This window comes from Malurus melanocephalus, unplaced genomic scaffold (genome assembly GCF_030028575.1).
Source record: "Malurus melanocephalus ecotype Western Australia unplaced genomic scaffold, MMel_1.1 scaffold_215, whole genome shotgun sequence".
NCBI lineage: Eukaryota > Metazoa > Chordata > Aves > Passeriformes > Maluridae > Malurus > Malurus melanocephalus.
The window spans coordinates 696,857-717,560 of NW_026623447.1; the positions used below are offsets into that span (position 1 = coordinate 696,857).

General features: G+C 39.5%; 1 protein-coding gene across 1 annotated transcript in view; it reads left to right on the plus strand.

Moving 5' to 3' along the window:
• The window catches only part of B3GNTL1 (UDP-GlcNAc:betaGal beta-1,3-N-acetylglucosaminyltransferase like 1), a 117,863-nt gene that overhangs the window by 91,482 nt on the left and 5,677 nt on the right, over positions 1-20,704 (plus strand). Inside the window, exons 8-11 of the mRNA XM_057374056.1 lie at positions 327-451; positions 8,209-8,344; positions 17,813-17,881; positions 19,034-19,108. Coding sequence (XP_057230039.1) covers positions 327-451; positions 8,209-8,344; positions 17,813-17,881; positions 19,034-19,108 — 405 coding nt within the window. The remainder of the gene's footprint in view (positions 1-326; positions 452-8,208; positions 8,345-17,812; positions 17,882-19,033; positions 19,109-20,704) is intronic.

Sequence of the window (20,704 nt, forward strand, 5' to 3'; positions counted from 1 at the left end):
CCATTAGATAAGTTCATTGATACACAAATAATATTATGAAATCAGAGATGGGCCTGGGGYGGAAGGGAACTTAAARATCCTCTTGTTTCACCTCCTGCCATGGAGGTTCTCCTAGACCAGGTTGCTTCAAGCCCATCCAACCTGGCCTTGGACACTTCCAGGGATGGGGAGTCCACAACCTCCCTGTGCAAAATAAAAATTGTATTTATGAATAACAGTCATATATTAAATATGTTAAACCATATTCATTTGGCAGAAAAATGTAACATCTTCAGATATAACAGGTTGTTGGTCGCTAACTATGAAATAACTGTTTTGTGTTCCAGGGTGTCCCAGAAGATTTGTTGTTTTTTTATGAACATCTCCAGAAGGGTGGAAAAGTCTTCCGAGTAAACCATTGCCTCCTGCTCTACCGATACCATCCACAGGCTGCAACTCACTCCATCCTAGAGTAAGCTGTGCTTTCTAGGAGCAAAATTGGTTTTATCTTGGATCATAGGTAGCAAAGATGGTGAARTTTTATTGGTGTTTTTAATTAGGGTTTTTAATATGTAATATGCAAGGGTTYCGTTCTCATATGTTTTGCCAAGTGAACCATAATGTAAAAAGTATATTTTAAATGTTAAAGCTTAATTTCAAAATCAACTGTCTCAATATTTAAAAAGTAAACAGAAACTTGTAATACCAACAAAAACTGTCTTTTGAAAAAAAAAAAAACTGGACCAAACCCAAACCTTTAATCTGATAATGTGCTGCCTTTACATATATTATTTTCTTCTTTTAAAGGGTCTAAACCATCTAAATCAGATAATGAGGTTTGAAAAATCCCTGAGGATGTTTAGGAGTAATTATCTCAGGTGCTTCCTTGTAAGCTGCCTTTGTTGCCTGCTGCCCTTCCAGGGCTGCTCAGCCTCTAAAGGAGATGTTAAAGTGCTGATTCTTCTACATACTGCAAGCTGAGCCAAAGTTATTCTTTTCTCTTATACACTGACATTAATAAAAATTATATTAATTTTACTGTCCTTTAGGAATCCCATACCAGAATCACAGTGGAAATTAAATAAACTGTTTTCTTACTGATCAGTGATATAAGTACACTTTTCAGTCAGTCTTATTTTTATGGCTTTGTAGAACTGACTTGTAAAATTGAACATTCCTGTGTACATTGTAGTTGTCTACCCCTTTATTACAGTATTGCAGTACATACTGTAAAATAAATAAGTACCAAGACAACCATAAATAGCATGGTTAATGTCACTRCAGTTCTTTATAAATACATGTATGTGTGCATACACATATATAATCATTCAACTATGAAAAGGTCATTCCAAGCAAATAGTACATATGATTTTGATTTTGCAAACAAKCATGAGACAAATTATTTTCCTTTTTATTTGTGTTTAAATGTAAGGATTTATTTTTTCCTCTATTACTGTGTGATCCTTTTGGCAGTTAGTTACCAACTTTTCAGCCACACATCATGGGATGCTGGAACTCTTGGAAGCCTTTCGATTCTATCTGTGGGAAAGCATCTAATTCTTGGAAATTAATTTGTTTTGAATTTACTGCAAGCTGTTGCTTATTCAGATCTACAAGGCTGTGTGGCACAAGCACCCTGAATTACAGCATCCTGGGGGAATGTGGAAATAGTGTGAGCTGTATCAGATGTGCARYGTGGATGTCCAAATTGGCGCCTTYCTTGTCTCATTCTAAGAAATCAGGMGAGCTGCTCTTCCTCTTGGCTTCCTGCTGGTGCTGCTGGGGATGATATGTGGTGTGACCTTCCAAACACGAGCTTGTGCAACAGCTCTTTGTCCTGCCTCATTCCCTTGTTTGTTGCCCAAGCTGGGAAGGGGTGCCCARTGTTTGTGTCTGGAGATGGAGGTGCACGTTGAGCAAAAAGAGATTCATAGGCTCACCACAAAGGTTTAGCTTTAAACTGGGTCTTGCCTAATTTGCCTCTTGGTCATTCCACCTTATTTAGTGCATGTTCTGGCTTTCCTGGAAGCCTTTTACTTTATGGTGTGTTTTTTTGAGCAGTTTTCTGTGGTCTTTTGTTTTTTGCAATTGGCCCATGTCACCTTCTAATTTTGTGTTAGCCTAGACTGGATTTGGAAGTAGTAACTCACCAGCTAAATTAATAGCTTGTCTGAGATAAAATGATGTTTGTAGGAAAGTCGATTTTTAGAAAAAAAAAAAATTAAGCCTAGTTTCAGTCTTTAAAACCATGTCAGGATATTTTTATATAAAGGTGCATTATTCATTCTTTTCAGCAAAGACAGTAGTTGCTCCTAGACTGTGATGGGCTGTTTCAGTTTATGTGGGTGTCTTTCAGACCATTCAGGGGGAAAGAAGCCTCACTGCATTTTCAGACTTCCTAAAATATGTGTAAAACTGCTTTGCAAGCGACATTTAGTTCTTTTTTTTTAGTTAGTATGTGTAATTGTAAACATTCATGTGTTTTAGGTCATTTCCTGTGATTAGTATCCTTCTGGAACAAATATCTACAGTTGAGAATATCTGTGAAGCAGGAAACTGAATCTTATTTGCATTCTCCCTTACCCTGGAGGCATCAGTCTGCATTATTAAATGTTTTGGGTTTGTGACAGAATCTGCATGAAGTTCAGTGTCTATATTTAGATTTCATTAGGTGCATGCAGAAATATGAATGTTCTCATTGTCATTTCATCCAAAGTCTGTGATGGATACCTGCTGGATTTTGAGAAACTTCTCTTCAGCTAGGAATTAACAACACAAAATCCCATGTATGATATCTCCTGGATCTAAATCACTTCATTTGGTGGTGTATCCTTGGGCTGTTTGCTCTCAGTGCTGCACAGTCGTGTTGCATTGAAATCATATCAGAGCCAGCTTTAGAGTGAGAAGTACCTGAGCAAGAAAGTCTGATGTGTAACAAAAACATTGTAAAATTCGTAGATCTTTATCTTGCCAAAGGGGAGGGAAAGGAACTGTATATACAACAATACCTCACTGCAAGATGAAAGTGAGCTTGGAGTGAGGTGAGCAATAAAACATTGCACTTGTCTTAAAGTACTGCTGCTCACAGAGACAGGTGGTTGGGGCAGGCAGCTAATCCTTGGAGCAATTTGCAAGTTTTTAGTCAAGACAGATTTAATATATGTGGAAAATAAGGTTTGTACCTTCTTTCTAAGATCTGGGCAATTCCCTTTTACACAGAAAAGGTGAAGTGCACCTGCAAGGCTTCAGTAATTTCAGATCCCCTGTGCTCAGAATGAGTACAATATTGATCTGCAGAAATAACCAGAACTACATAATCTATTAGAAACCATCTGGTTTCAGGCACTGGAAGGTTCCAGTGTCATCTGGGTGAAGAAGAACAGGCATTTTGTGTGAAGCACACAYTGGGCTGTTTCAGAGGTGCTCTGAGGCTGGGTTTTATATCTGTGGTGAGCACAGGAATGCCTCCTTCATTTCCTGCAAAAACAGACATGGCCAAAAATAGGCAGGAGAGAGGAATAGCGTAACATATTCCTGTAGAGCTGAAATAAAGATGAGGTCAACTGCATTTTTATCTTCTATGCTTGCATTTGGTACTTCAATTAAACATGGAAACTCATGACCTCATTAGATTCTTGAAAAGTAAATGCCATTAACATCGATAGTCTCTGTCTTTCTTAATAAGCCTTTCATGAAAAATAGGCCACAATGCAAACCATGCCTCAGCTAATGACCCGTGACCTGAAGATGAACTCAGACATTAATAGAACCTATTAACAGTGTAAATGTAATAGCTCAGTGGGACGATATAGTCCAGCAATTAATAAGTTCACATGAAGTTCAACAGAACAAGAAKGACAAAAAAAAAATCARTTTATTCACCAGTATGGCYRAGGTTCAAACAGGATTTATTTCTGAATTTCCTGTGGATGGTAAGGATCTTGAATTCTGTGTGCAGCACTAGCAGAAAGGAATCTGTATTTTTGGCTCTGTGATTAGGAAGTTCTCTGTTCTTCCATCTCTGGTTTATTGATCAGGTGAGGTTCACCTATAATACAGAACTCTCTTCTCCTGCCATCARTGAAAAGGCCCTGGAAGAGGCCACTCACTTGGGCAGCTCCTCTTCTTGTCTGGCRTTACCTGAGAATTGTGCAGGGCCAGATTTATGGATCTATACTATTTCTGTGGATGGCAATCGATCCCTAAAATTCCAGTACTGTTCAGGATATTGGGATTGTATTTCTGCATTTCTCAAGTACTTGTACATCTGTCTTTGCTCTTGATTTCACTTATGTGGCCTCACTGGGGGAAGGAAGGGAAAGGCAGTGGAACAATATGGTGAGGTTTGACTGGGCTCAGACATTAAATCATATTGCTTTTATTGTCACATTATCTTTCATTTCAAAATAGGAATAGAGCAGATGTTTCTTGACTCCTGTGCTCAGTCACTAGGTCACCACACATTTTTAACAGAGCTCCATTGTTGCATTGCTTGGGTGGATGGTCTGCTAATAACCACTTGGGGCTGAGGAACACACGGCACAGTCATTCTCACCCACTGCATCAATACCCTCATTTCACTCCTGCAGCATTTTGGCTCCTCTTCTTCCTCGTGCTGTAACTGATGAGCATTGAGGGGCCATGGCAAGTGGGATCTTAGGAAAATTGTGTAAGCCTCAGGGATGATGTTTCAAGTGGAAATACTTCTAACATTTCTTCTGTAAGGTTGTGACAAGAAAGTGAAAGAAATGGGGAAAATAATGTATTTCAATACTTAGGGTCAAGGAAGAGTATTAGGATATGGGAGCAAATCTGTACAGTGGGAAGGATTTTATCCCACCTCCTGGCTGAGGAAAAACTTGTGAACTGAATACAGGCTTGGGAAGAGTAGTAAAGGCTACTGCAAATTGCTTACTCTAATCTTTTCTGAGATGAGTAGGAAAAGCAGTTTTGATTTGGGGTGATGAGGAGTAATAATACCTCCTGGGTTTTGCTAGTGGCTGTGAATAYGTAATAATGCATAATCTGAAAACAGCAGTGAGAATCATCTCTGAGCAGTGGTTTGTACAACTTGTAGATTGTTTCAGGCGTTTTCTTTAATTACCCTTTGCACGTTGCTGCAGCTCCCGTCTGCTGCACCTGCACTGGCTAGTGAAGGATGGGAAAATGGCATTCCCTTATCCCCCAAGGCAGGAATCCCACTTATCTGTTCTGGAAACATCAAAAACTGTGGCAAATTAGGTGAACCGGAAACCTGAAGGGAATAACCGAAACTCTCTCCTTTGACACCTGTTAGCTCCTTTTGCTTCAGCATGTGGGATTGTTTGTGATGAGAAAGTTCTCACAAAAATGAAATCTGTGAATGTCACTCTAAAGCTCAGTCACAAAGTCTTCCCTCAGTTCTTTATTTATCTGATATCTCARATACTGTTAAAAGTATTTCAAGGTTAACTCAAGACTTCAAAGTGATACAATTTAGTTTTTTCATTGAAAACACACAATATGGGGTTGTGAGTTTCACATGCTTTTCTGTGGGCATTGTCTTAAGAATGCYTCATAGTGATGCAAGCAAAAAATCACAACTGCTGGGTATATTGACTTCATTTTCACAGCCCACAGTAGGTATTTAGGAAAGTTTTTTATTGRTGTTAAATGAAGCTGACAATATTCTTATGGTTGAACTACAATCCAGTTAATTTGAAGTTTAATATCTTTCATACCCTTTTAGTTATGAGTTCAGTTCTCGTATATACTTTCCCCTTTCCTTTTTCCAGGATAACATTCATTGGTGAGGTGAGTCAGTAAATCTGCTTCAGYCTGAAATCCTCAGGGGTGATTGTTAACAATGAGGTTTGGTTTATGCAGTTTTACCTCAGTAGGGATTCCTGTGGCACAGAGGCTCCCTTTACCTAGACAAAAACCACGRACTGTCTGGAAGAACCAATTCTGCTGTGCTGGGGCATCCATCTGTGTGACAATGAGAAACATCTTCTGTTAGCCCAGGGGTAGATTGCAGTGTTTGCACTGCACCCAGAAATTAGTTAGAAGTTCTTTTCGTGCCTTGTAAGGCTGCCTGGTTTTTCACTTTAGCTTTCTTAATGTTGCAAACTCAAGTGGAAAAGAAACTTGCCAGTGTCACTCAAGCCAGCAGAACAGATTCTGAAGTCCTTTGGAATGTAATATGATGTTGTACTTCTGAAGTCGCATTTCAAAGGAAAACCACTTCTAAAACCTTTCCATTTAAGTGCAAAGCAATAATCTTCCTTTTAAGAAGTGCTCAGAAGCTCTAAAATTTCTAGTAAAGTGATCCTGGAAAAATACTTGACTTTCATATTTTGTTACTTTAACTTTCCTTCTGGGAATGCAGTGCTCTAATGAACATGTAAAAAGGCAAGTGTCAAAGGATGCCAGCAGCAGYTAAAGCTTTGCAGCAGGAAAACATCTTGTGGTTGCATTAGAAGAGATTTTTGATCAAATCCAAGAATTTATTTTCCTCATTATTTGAAATGCTGGTGCAGAGATGTCATCCTTGAACCTGGGGGGAAATTTTATATGGAGTGGCTGTTGTGYATGGGTACATTTATTTGTGCATGAAGTCCTTTCCAAGTTATCACGCCAGGGTCAGTGATAAAGTGCTGAGCAGGACTTGGCTGTGCTGAAGTGAAGTGGGGTCACTGGAGCTGAGGAGCAATCCCAGCAAGAGTCTGTGTGCCCTGGTCCTGTGAGGGTCGTGTGGTTTTCAGAACATCACTGGGGGCTCTGAAGGAATGGTGCAAATAAACGAATGGAAAAATGTATTTGAAGATATGCCTTAAGTAAGGACACACAACCAGGCATTCATCAGAATTTCCTGTGAAAGAAAGTTGCAGCTCAAGGTGCCTTGTTCGAGACGTGTTGGTCAGAAACATTCATTTGTCAAATTGAGGAAATCAATTTTTTCTGTCTAGGAAACTTTAATAAGTCTGAGGTGCRTTCCTAATTAATGAATATTAAATGAACACTGGAAATAAAGCAGGTGTTTTGAATAATAGGCAGTTTTCTTTAATCCATGATAAGTGATATAGTCTAAAATACTACATTTTAAGGTAGAACACATACACCATCAAGAAAAGCTGTAGTTGTCTGAGTGGATTTGCCAGTTTGGAGGAATGGACCATGAGCAAACTGCTTTCATTGATTGTTTTCTCTTTCTGAGAACCTGTCTTGAACTTGCTGAAGATGTCAGCAGATCTGCAGTATCGAAGGCTATTGGATGGTCCCATGCTCCAGAGCTGTGTGATTTGGCATTTGGTATTACCTCAACCACTTGGCTTAATTATATTGTGGAACTTATCCTGAAGGTGAAGACTGAAAGGTGTAATTGCACACAGAYATCTGCCAGTTTGATTTTTTCCTAAAGCATGGTGTAAGAAGTTTTATGAGGCATCCCACTTCTTAGAAGAAAAAAAAAATTCCACTGCTTTTTATCTCTAGAAATGCAGTTTCTTATGAAAATTGCCTTCAAATAAAGGGATAGTCACATTTATGTCATTGCTGAATAAGACTTTGGACCTTTTACAGTTAAATTTCTCTGGTTTAAAGTGCGTGTGTGCACATTGGTCAGTGTGAATTGTGTAACAGTGGTTTGTGTGGGACTTTGCAGCTCAGTGGTTGTTGCTGGAGGGTGTCACTGGTTCAGAGCTTTGACACCCRACTGTTGGAGGCTGGAGCCAAATASCACAMTGTAAATGCATTTCTGCTGCAGCACGGGGAGGGGGTGAAGTTGGACTTCTCAATTTATGAGATTCCAGCTTGACATTGCCCAATGATCACATGGGCACACAGAACAGGAAGGGGTCAGCTTGGATTTAGGAGATGCTTTACCTGTGCCACTGCAGGGCTCTAGAGCAGTTCATAGGTGAGTGCAGCTGTGGGWGGGTTGAATTTTGTTACCACAGCTGCAGCTTTTCATATTCTTGTGATCTGGGAGGCTTCTTGAAAATACGAGTTGTTTTGCTGATCTATCTGAAAGTTTTTTGTCTGAGAACTTCCACAGAATTTCTTTTGCTCTAGMAATAGCCTGCATTTCACTCAGAAATTTCTATTAGAATATTTTCAAGTGATTATTTTGTATTATGTGAAACAATTTGGTCAGGTTTACCTGTAGCTGAGTGTGTACAGTGGCATATAGGTATATAATAAGGCTAAAAGTTGTAGGGATCAAAATCTGCCCCTTTTCTAACTCTGCAGGGGAACCATCTGGAATCACCGAGTCAGGTTTCTTGAGGACAGAGTCCTGAGCTCCTGGACATCGTTCACCATTTGGAATGCTGGCAAGCAAGGCAAGAGGCTCTACAGAAGCTTGTCACCAGCTAATCAGAAAAAGGTGAGCTGGAAAATAACATTTGTACAAACCCACTTCTTCTTCATATTGTCCTTTGATGCTTCTAACCTAATGCAGCAAAAATCTCATWARATATTTTGTCCCCAAAGTACTCAWTGATAAKTAATATRAATTGGAGCAATTCTCAATATTCTKYRTGATGTGTTTCTTCTTTTAAAATGCTGTGRTACTTTATTTAGCACATATGGTGTGTATGGAGAGCAACAAACTAAGCATACCAACAGGTGAGACAGAGCTGTAGTATGCAGGTACTCAGGGTGAGCAGAGTAATTCTTTATTTGGGCTGTGTAATAATGAACTGCCTTGTCCAGGATCACCATACCTGTGTAAATTTGTCCAGTTCCAAAGTGGATACTGTGTTGGGACTGTGGTCCCTGTGATCCCTGGTCACTGTGATCCCTTTGGAAAGCTTGATTGCCAAAAGGAGGGTGTGGGGTGGGGTGAGCAGGCGAGTGAAAACTGCTGTGCATGACTGTCCAATTTACAGTCAGTTTAAAATGTGGAGGTTGCTTATATTTGGCAATGACAGATATTTCTCAGGGTAGATTTGTCCAAGAGTCTAAATACCTTATTTTTATAGCATTTTCTTGTGTGTAGTAACTCTGTATTAGATAAAGGCTTTAGGGCTAATGTCAAATGGCTGTTTCTTATAAAGAGCCACAGAACATTGATTTTATTGCTGAATGTGTTTTTCTTTATTAAGAATATGGATGGGAAGACAAAATGACAAATAAATATATAAACTTGATTAATGGTGTGGCCCTCAGACCACACACATATTAAAAAAAAAATAGAAGACATTCGTATACATGTAGTTAAAATTTCTGAATAGGCATGGGACACACTCAGTAAATGTACAAAGCAAAAATTGAACTAAATTTCCTGCTTGATATTGCAGTGCCATTCCCATGCCATCCCTCAGTCATTGCCATCACGTGGCAGTGGATGAGCTGTATGAAAAGATATTAAATGCTACGTGTCTGCAATCACTGCTTTGTTCAGAGAGGACAGACCTGTCCAATAAATGTGTTATCTTGGTCATGCAGTGCWGTGTGCACAAGATTTTGGGGGTTTATGAAAATATTCTCTTGCATCACTCTTTGCTGAGCACCTTTTAAATTTCACTGACCAAGTATGGCTGTTGTGCTGACACTCAGCAACCATTGCACTCCTGTCTCTGCAAAATTAGGAAAATTAGAAAATAAGTTCCAAGGGAAGAGATGGCAGCTTGTCTGGTAGATTTTTGAGATGTTACAGGAAAAACCGAGAGTGTTGGTTTTGTAGTGATGTAGGGATTTTGATTGTTTTGATTTTGTTTTGTTTTGTTTTGTTTGTTTTGTTTTGTTTTGTTTTGTTTTGTTTTGTTTTTTGTTTTGTTTTGTTTTGTTTTGTACCAAGCCAGAATGGAAATTGGTGCTCAGACAGAGCCTCACCCTCTCTTTGGAGCACATCTGCCTCCTCCTTCTGTAGGTGGCTCACTCAGGATTTCACACCCAGAAGTGACRCAGAGTTCAACRCASAGTGACAATCTAAAGATGTCACAGYAGAGRTGATAAAAAARGCAAGAGAAAAATAACATTGTTGGGGTTTTGGCACTTTGCTGCCAAGGAGCCAAGCTCAGCTCCTCTCCTAGGAAATGAGCTCCATCCCCCGCACACGCACCGGAGTGGTTCCAATTTGGTTCCAATTACTGCATCCTGGCGTTCCTTCCCACTGACCTTCCCATAACGTTTGCTTTGGCAGGGCTCAGCCTGTGATACTGTTTTGCTTCTGTCAAGGTTTCAATTGCACATATTCCACTATGGTTTGGTTTGATATTGAAATGCTGCACCGAGCATTAACCCCTGCATTACTGCGTTCTGTACTGGACACATTCAGCAAACCCACGGGCCAGATGCAGGAGCCAAGGATGACTCAATTTGCACATGTACTGCAGGAAACTGCTGCTAAAATCATCCTTAATACCCCAAACAGAGTAATCAAACCATGCCCTCAGTCTGACATGTTATCTGAATTAGTCAGAGACTTTCTCAGTAACAAATAAAGATAAATACCTTCAGAAAGGACTTGTGTCATCCTAAGTGAAAGTAGAGGCTTTTAGATAGCTGATTTCTGGTTAAATAAGTGTTCCCTGTAGTGATTAAAGCACTAGGTTTRTGTATCTGTTCAGTCTCATTATGATTGCCACTCTAACTTCTTGGTCCCAARTCTGTCCATCTCAGCCAGAACTGAAGTGCAAATTATATCCTTGTGTTTCATATCAGTCACTGGAAAAGGCTGTAGAAATAGGGAAAGCATCTCACTTCTCCAAGAGCTAATCAAAGGATTATGCTGCTGGAGTTTCAGCAAAGAAATTAATATAATTTGCAGTAGGTAATCTGTGGCAGTTTTAATTTTATTCCAAATGAATAACAGTAAAAGAATGGTAGAGAAATTCYGTATTATACTTTTCCTCAAAAATCCTTCAGGTATTTTGTGACTAATCTGCAACTCTTGCCAAAGACTCTAAAATCCCATATGAACAAAGGTTGTAAATACTTGTTGCTTCATCCTTTCCAGTCCGAAAAACAATAAAATGGTTTTCCTGTCTCACCCTTTAAGGACCAACTTAACAAGATTTAAGCTTTCAGAAATTCTTTTAATTATGAGAACACCAGAGATTTAAACAGATCAATTTAAATCTGCAAGTGGAATCTTGTGTTGTCTTGTAAATAAATTGAGACCTTGATATATGAATTCATCAATTATGCAAATTAGACACTTCTAAAACACAATTCCMAAAGCCCTTACCAAAAAGATGATGTATTACATCCATATAATCACCAATTTCTCCTCCTGAAGTTCCAGCTGGGTAAAACAGTGTGATCTTAAAAGGTCAAATACCCTTGGAAAAGCCGGTGATACTGCCAAGATTAGCTATATAATTTAACTAAGATTCAACTAAATTTATGTATGCTTTATTTATTATTATAACAATTATATTTGATATATAATTCTATTACTATATTATATATAACAACCATAATAACAATAATAATTTATTTATTTATAWATACATAAACATCTATTTTAGTCAAAGTATAAAACCAAGTAAAATTAAATTTAGACAGCTATGTTCTGTCTTGACTTAATTTTAGTTGGTTTTATACTGTGAGTCAATGTAGGCTCCTGAAAATTTCACCTATGTTCTGTTTGGCTGAATACTTTTATTGAGATGTAGAATTTCATCTGATGTCCTGGGACTGACTTTAGCTGGACTGTGGAATCACAGCAGGGCTGTTTTCTCAGTTTGCACTGTACCTGTAGAAAATTTGAAAAACATACTCCTAGGATAAATAATAACACCCTCCCACCACCAAAAAACCCCAAACCCTACTACATACAGCTTGTCTTATTTTGTAATTTTTAAAAAAGCCTGGACTGTTCTAAATCCTCAGGAAGATAATGAATTAATTTGAACTGTCAGGCTTACAGTGTGTAAGAAAACATCTTTTCCAAAAAAGGATGTTTCTAGTATTTTTAGAACCTGATAAACAAAGCAATGATAAACAAAGCATTTGCATTTCTTCTGTTGATAAGGTCTTTGTGGGATGTTTGAAAACTCCAGCTCTGTCCTGTGCCAAGGAGCAGTGTTTCTTAGAAAACAAAATTCAGGCAATTCCAGGAAGCAGCAGTCTGTCTATGTTTATACTCACTAACAAATGATTACTTTAATCTGTTTGGAAAACAGTGTGAKTTTGAAATATGGTTATGTTAAAAGAGAAAAGAACACCTCAGCAATTCTCTCTTTTCCTTCAGCCATCTGTATGGGGAATATTAAAATGATGCTTTGTCTCCAAAGGAYTCAGGCAAAAATCCAAGGCTCAGTATTTTTGCTAAACAGCAATACACAAAAAAATTATTCCACTGKTAGGTTTTTTATGAATGAATTACCATGATCTCAGTATTCTTAGGGAAATTYTGCTTCCTGGCTGTCCCCTTCTTGATTCACAGTGCTGACAGTGATTCAGTATTAGCATTTCTGCAAGAATGAAGTCAAACAGACCTTTTTTTGTTTGAAACACATACACTGTGTCTATAATTTGCAGCTGAAGATGGAAACCAAATGTTTTTGGGATGCTACATGTGTCTGGAGGGTTTCTGAGCKGTCTTGTCTGCTCTTTTATTTTCCATCAAACTTTAGCTAAAAGGAGAACTCCAACATTCACATTTTGTGTTATTTCCAATGGCTGAAAATAGTGCTCCAGTGGCTCATGGAAAAGCAGAGGAAAGGAGCAAAGAAGCATCAGCTCATTAGTGGCCTGGAAACAGAGCTTGTACACAGCCAGGCCATGACATTCCTCTGTGACAGCCCTGTCTGCTGGTGGCAAACAGAAAGAATTTTTGAAGGCCCTTTTTTCCAGCTCATCGACCATTTAAAACCGTCCATTGGTTTCCCTTCATCTTTTTCCAAGAGCAACATCACCAAACCATGTGTTACAGCACTGATCCTTCAGCTCWCTCCCCCAACCAAGGAATGGCGAAGTTTTGCAGCATTTTAACCACTCTAAAAGTGTGTGAATGGCACTGTCTGAGCCTGGAGTGGGGACATGTAAAGCACAGAAACATGAGTAAAGGGAAGAATATTACACCTTGATAGTGAAACAGTAACGTGAAAGCAAGTTAAAAGCCTCCAGAACAAGGAGAGAGATKAAATTGAAAAGTTTCAATTAAATCCAAGTATAAAACATCCTAAAATGATGTGGGGTAAATGGAGGTTTCATTTTGGATTGTAGTGAAAACTTCATGGCCAGGAAAATTCCCTGCTGATTCTATTTGTTTTGTCAGCACAGAGCTGTGCACACCCAAAAGGTGCTTGGCATAACTCAGGTAGCTTTATTCTAGAGGGATGAGASCCTGGAATGAGGTCCCAACACAGGGATGAAGGCAGGGGTGTGTTGTACATAGTAAGGGAAATGTTTTATCTCCAGTGTTTAGCAGKTTATTTTGCATGTTGGATCCTGGTATTAAAATTCTTAAGTGACTTTGTTATGGACATGTGCAAAAGGGGGAAGCTGCTGCTATTTTMAGTGGAGTAGTGTCTAAATGGAATAATGAATCCATGCTTTGGATTTAAAAAGATTTGGATTTAAAGATATCCACAGCTTCTGTCCTGGCTGTAATGTTAAAGAGGTGAAATAAAAGCAGCCCCTAATACAGAAAATCATTCAGATTGTGACTGATTCTTGGTGGTTCCATATCATGCCAGAAGCTGTTTATGCCCCTGCATGTCTCATTCTCTTTGTTATTAGCTGTATCTATTTAAACTTGCATTGTAATGCTTTCAGTTACTTTGTTTTGACATGAATAGCCAAAATTGATTTTGCTTTTGCAGAGATGTGTATTCACATGCTTCAGAGGCTTTCCACAAGCTTAAATGAAAGAATTATAAATAGAAGAATGAATAGGGTCACTAGAAGTTTAAAACAGATGGGGGATTGCATGAGTTGTGGTATGAATGCAGTAGGGAAGATGTGCTCATGTAGGATTTTGCAGAGTTTGCAGTTTGTCCCTTTGAAGGTGACTCTGATGAGAGCAGCTGATGTAATGAGGAGGGAGAGGTCACAATGTGCAGGTGACTGTTTATTGAAATGGTTTTCCAGTTTTCTGGAAACAGCTCAGACAGAGCATGTGCTGTGATTTCATGTTGTTGCTTTCTGTAAATGATTGTTACAGACCTAAAACAAACCACAGTGAAAGTAAGATGGGAGAATAAAATCCTGTGAAGATCATTCACCATAAAAAGACATCATTAAGCTGCTGATGAAATCATGGACTCTTTCAGTTTTTCCATTATGAAATCTGAGTGGAATGGGAAGTGTGAGGAAACATTCTCTGCAGTAGCCGATAARTTACAGAGGAAACAAACAATTCCTTGTTGTGTAATCACAGCAGAGCTCAAACAGGCAGGGAGTCCCAGCTGCACCCAAGGCACTCTTCTGTCATTGCTGGTCCTTCCTGGGCTGRACACTGGAGGAGGATCTGCTCCCATTCATCTCCTTTTCCCCAGGGAGGTCTGATAGCCCCAGGCTGGCCCTGCAGAGCCACTGTGTTTATTAGGAAGAGCCAGCCAGGGAAGGGCTTTTATCTTCCTCAAAGTCTCTCCCTAGCAGAGTCTGTTTCTGAGTAAATATCTTATCTTTCCAGCWATGTAAACTTTCTCTTATGAAGGAGAAGACAATTTCTTCTTTTTCTCTTACACCACTGTTAATGGAAGTGGCAATCCAGACTTATAAAAATTATTTACAGTAGTTCCATAGCTTGTCCATAGCAGATACCCGGCCATCTCCTCCCAAACTGAGCTGAGAAAATTGGCAGGCTTTTTCCTTTGGAAATTTTGTAATTGTGCAGATTTTTATACAAGAGATGTTCAAACAAAATGAATAATTTATATATTTTAGTAACACTGAAGTGTGATCTGGGGACTCTAAGCATCAGTGGTGTCATCCTCTCAGAGGTATTGCCAAAGAGTAATTTTGCTAAAATGAGAGGAAAAAAAAATTATATTGAGACCCTTTTATGGCTTTATAATTTATGGTTTCTTACAGGAAGACAGGAGTTCATGTGTGGATAGATGGTCTTCATAAAAGCTACAAGAAAAAAGCCCATTAATGCAGGAAAATAAATAGGTGACTCTGGGTTCATCCTGATAGTGTRTAAAGTAAATAACTCACATAAGCCTGATGTCCTGACTTCTCCTTATAGGATAAACAACTGTGCCTAAGTTCTGTATTTAGACTCCACACATAGCTTTGCTTTAATTGGAAAATAAATAGTGTGTGTCAGAAAAATAGTTGACTTATATTTCGGCCACCCACATGGTGTGCAGCCTGGCAGAAAAATTGCCCATTCAAGTCTGACCTGTTTATACCACTGTAAATATCAGATCTAAGCTGCCTGAATCCATTGAGAATTATACAGAGAAATTCCTCAGTGATAACAAAAAAGGGTTTCAGTTCTTTCCATCTTCCAAGGGAAATTTGTCACAGGCTCACCTGGGTTATTTTTTTCATAGAGGGGTTTTGTATGGGGGATGTTTTGGGGGCTGGGGAGTCACTGTGGAAAAGGCATTTGGCTGAGTTTTCTACACCCAGAAATTTGAGTKATGGCCCAGGCTGAGAGGGAGGATTAGAATTAATGGTAATTTAGTGATACAAGAACTRTCTTTRGAGAGAGACTGTTTACAAGRGTATRTAGACAGGACAAGGAGAAATGGTTTCAAAYTGACAGGGGTTTAGATTGGATATTAGAAAGAAATTGATTCTTTTTGAGAAATCTAGGGGGTTCTGTTACCTGTCTTATAACACACGGAGGTTGAGCAGTGACACTTTCCAGCACAGATCTTGCAGCTGAATTCTCAGTTACTGACAGTGAAGTGTAAATAGAATTTCATTTTACCTTGTCATGTTTCGGTGTTTGAGTTTGGTTTTTATTATCTATAAGAGCATAAGCAGCTTCAAAAATARCTTAACTTATTGGAAGGTGAGTCAACATTGGACTGTTTTTGTTCCTAGAACTCTGCTGGGTTGACACTGAAGGCATATCCTGTTAAATACTGATGATCACAGCTTCCAGCACAGTAAAGCACAAGTGGTAGAACTGAGATTTGCTGAATATTGGAGAATTTTAAAGGTGGTGGGCACAGAAAGAAGAGAATACAGTTAGGGAATCTTCTCTCTCCACAGTCACTTGTACCTGATTCCCTTCACACACACATATATATATACACACACACATTTATATATGTATATGTGGGTGTAGGCATCCACACCATCTGATTTTTCAACTACAGTGAAGCACTGCAGTGGGCACGGAAATAGGGCAGGGATGTAAAGTGTTTTAACCTGTGAAGGAGTTACATATGTGTTTTACTGTCTAACCCAGCAGCACCAGCACAAATACCTTGTGCAGTGTCCAGTGCCYTCCTGGCACCTCCCTGAATTCCCTCCTTCCTTCCCCTTTCCATTCCAATGCTGACACAGGGGGTGATGTCCTTAGAGCAATCCCTGCACCAGGATCACCCAGAGCTAAAATCTGGATCTGCCCATGGTGTGATTCCTTAATCCCAGAGCCCCACTGGGGAAATTTCATGTTTCCTTAATGTTCTATTCTTCTTTTGGTGCCTGTTTTTATGCAATCTCTTCTCCAGATCTGAATGTCTCTAAGGGGTTCAGGGACTATCCCTGCCCATCCTCTGCAGTTTATCAGCTCATTTTCCACATTGGTTTGGACACTGGTGGTTTGCAGCCTTATTTGCAGTTCCTTGATATTTTTGTTTGCRTTCTCTTGCCATTGATATTTAATGAAGGAAATGATATTATGGTGTTAAGAARACAGTGTTTCCCTCTATACAAACAGCATTAGGTCACTTCAGGTAAAAGAAAAKCATCTTAATCATAGGAAGAAAATGTGTGAGAGAGATTTTATACTTGGAAAGMGAGCCAGCCTTTTCAGCCTTCTCTAACCTAATAAATTAATAAGCAGCTGTTTCACTTTTCAAATTTTCTCAGCAGTAAGTGTTGTTAATCAATTTTTAATGGAGCAATTAAAAAGATATGAAAGCTGYTATCCAGCTTTCACCAGAATAATTGATTTCTGTATGACTTTAGCTGTCTCAACTGTTTTGCTTCAGCATAAGAGCTCCATGTAGATAATACCAATAGATCCAACGGAAGTCAGAGGAAAACACAGCCATGTTTATTTTAAAAAGTCTTCCAAAATTTTTCTGGCAACCTAGTGGCTCAGAAATAAGGACATTGTGTATTTTAGATGGAAGGCATTTATTCTGCCTGCATATTTATGGGGAATGCAAATAAAAACCCATCTGAAGTATCTGGCACCTAGGTCTGCAAATAATGCTTTCATAASTCTAGTAAGATAAGCAAAACTAAGCAGCAATTATTTGTGTTTAAACACCACATCTGCTGAACTTTTTGGTTGAAAAACAGAAGTTCATAACCACGGGAGGCCTCAAACTTGGTGTGTTATGCCCTGGAATTGAGTCTGGTATTGCAGAGCACCCAAAGGTGCAGCACCACTGTCCTGAGGTGTCTGGGGGTGCACTCCATGCTTGGGGTGGGCAGGGGGAGAGAAGTTTTTGTTTTATCTCATCTTGGCTGTTAAGTAGAAGTGTCAGAATGAGGAGACTGGTGTGGGTTTAGTTCACTCCCCGAGGATGAGGTTGTGTTCTCCTGTGCAGTGAGTGACTCAAGATCACCTGTCCTCATGTACAGATTGTGCTCATAGGCAACAGCAGAATTTCCCCAACTCCTTAAGGCATACCCAGAAAGGATTTAGTGATTTGGTGTTTAAGCTGTAAAGGTGCTTTGCCCTGTTCCTGTGTCCATTCCCATGCCTGCAGCATTGCTTACAGTGATACACTACAAGTGAAACATTCTGCTTGTTTTTCAGGTAACTGCATTTTGTGATGTCGATGAAAAGAAAATATCAAAAGGATTCTACACTTATGAGGAATCAGAGGTGAGTTATACCCACTCTTGCATTCTTTGTTGTGATCTAGAAATGTCCTGGGGAATGTGATGAAGGAATACATCASTGATTGTACATGTTGTGTAGCAGCTCATTTTGGTGAAGATGACAGAAAATGGGAGGGCTGGGAATGGACATGGGAATGCAAACTGGAGCCAGAACTGTCAGCTTCACACTCARTGAAGTCAGTTTAGAAAGACAAAAACACATATTCTGAAAGGATTCTGATGATGGGGTAAAACATAGTCGTCACTAACAGGTTTGTCTTCTAAGTGGAAGAAGAATTTGGTTTATAGTGGATAAAGGAAAGGAACCTTCAAAATTAAAAGTTTTCCAGCAACTTATCTTGTAAATCAAATTACCCTGAGTTTGCCAGATCCTTGTATCTGCTGGGAGTGGGACTSAGTGAAGGAGGGTGAGGAGAGCACCTGCTGAGGTACAGCCTGTGCTTACCTGGAGTAACTGTGMAGATTTTATACTGGGAAAACAGGGAGTGCTTTGAACTGCAGGGAGGCAATTGGGATTCAGGATTTTGACCTGGAATACTGAGGACTCACTGCCTACTAGTGCAGTAATAGTATGACTGACATAGATCCTGGGCATTTCTCCTCCTAAAGCATACCCATTTCCTCACATCAGTTGTGAAGATTATACTGAAAAAGGGGATTCTTAGAAAATCCTACAGTTTGAATCCATGGTGATCCTCCTCTGTCTCTGCTCTTTGCCTGCTCTGATGCTCTCTGATGGCAAAATGCAGCTCAGTGAAATGGCAAAAAAWTAACAAAAGCAAAGGAGGAACATTTGCTATGGGCAAGCTATTGAAGCTGCAYACCTTGCAATCAGATCAAAGAGGGAATTGTTTGGAAAAGGACTGAAAATAGAACTTGGAGGTGAGGAGGAAGCAGTGAAGCACTGAAAGCTTCTTTGAGCAGCAGAAAGCTCCAAATTCCAATTTGGTGTGGCTTCACACAAAACAACAGAATTGCACTGAAACACAACAGGCACTGAAACAAYGGGCAGAAAATGAGCAAGGTCCATTCAGCATCAGGGCTCATCGTCTTTTTTTCCCCTTTTAGAGTTTAGCAGTTCCTAAAACCAAGCTAGCAAATAACCTGTGTGCTTCTGCACCRCTTCTTCCTGCAGGAGAGACCAAAGCCAAAAATTCCTGTGTGTCACTTCAGGGATGCGACTCCACCGTTCGTGATCTGTGTCAAGCTGGTGAGTTCCACCTTTGGCTTTAACTGCAGTAGCAGCATTTGCTCCTTAGGAAAATGAGTTTCTATTTACTGTAGGTAGCTTTTCCCAGAAGCTTTTGCTATGCAGTTGAATGGCCTTTTTTATCAAACTGATTGTGCAGGGTATTTTGGGGAGTTAAATCAGCAGTATTAGGTAGAATAAGAAAAGGTACAGCTTCTGTAATGGAGCTGGATCCACTGAACTTCCTTGCCCAATACCATTACATTCTCAAATGAGCACATGCACTCAGCCTCCTTTGGGCCAAGCATTTTGCAGCCCCATGTATGGCAAAGGCTTTGTTTTTTAAATCAGACTTTAAAAGCCATTGTTTGGCACTGCCAGTTCTGAGGCCTCTTCTGTGCCTGACTGTGGTACCTTATTTCAACTGGTTTGATTGCCCTGATAACATAATTAGATGATAACCAGCGCTTCTTTTGCTGTTATAACACAGTGTGTGGATAAAACAGAAACTTTAAAATAGCAAATACATTGCARTGGTGAACACTGATAAAAACCTTTCTGACAGCAACTAAAACCTGCAGCTACACACAAACTCTGACATTCTAACACTGTGCAAGATCTCTTCAGAGATGGATTAGCTGCATCTCATCTCCTCTGGTACAGCCTGCTTTTAACTTGGCACTCCCAGCATCATGATCAACTCTGACATTTTAACTCTGGGTTGTAAAGCCAGACTCAAAGTGCTTCAGGGCATTATGGTGTGCTGTTAGTCGATAAACTCTTGGATCAGCAAGTACTATTACAACTAATTTAATTCTTCATAGTGCATATAATGGTGGGTGGAAGTCCCCAGACAAAACATCTGTGCAACCTGTTCTAAAGCACGTTTAATCTGTGAARCCCTTACAATGAGACTATTATACARYATCTTGTCTGCAAAYTCTGSTCTGTGACTTCAGTTGGGATTTCAGTCTATTTTTCCTCTTATGGCCACTGAGCATTTTCTGCTTGCTTATTCTTCACCAACCTAAGTTCATCACCATTTTCTGAAGAAGGAAGTGTGTTTTAATGGGCTTTATTGGCTTTTATTTTCTGTTTGTGGTRGAGGATTAGTTTTCCTTTTGATACAGACAAAACCTGCATGTTTCTATGCAGCTCTAAGAGGGTGATTTTGGAGATTAGATGTGTTTATTAAGTGGGTTGTTTACAAGAAGTGACTGTTGGCCATGTATTTGGAGCAGCATTGGCTCATTTATTTGTTCAGGCAGTTCCTCTCTTATGAGCTCTAGCATGGCTTTGGTACAGGAGCAAATCCTTCTGGAAGAAGCAAGCATCCTCTGATCTYTGCTCAGCTTGCATTTTAAAACAGCTTCACAGACAGCTGGAGCTGGAATTCTGCTCTGTGTGTGTTAGGTTTGTGCTGAGGAGAATGAAAGTGTGGCTTTAGCTGGTCAGAGCAGCACTTCCCCAAGCGTTTGTGCTCCGTGTTTGCTCTCACTTGGAGGTAAAAACAAAATGCTTGGAAATGCTGTATTGTGCCCTGTCTTGGCTTGGATCCCAATGGCTGGAAATRAAAGGGATTTTTATTTTTCTGTCACAGCCATTAAACTAGTTTGA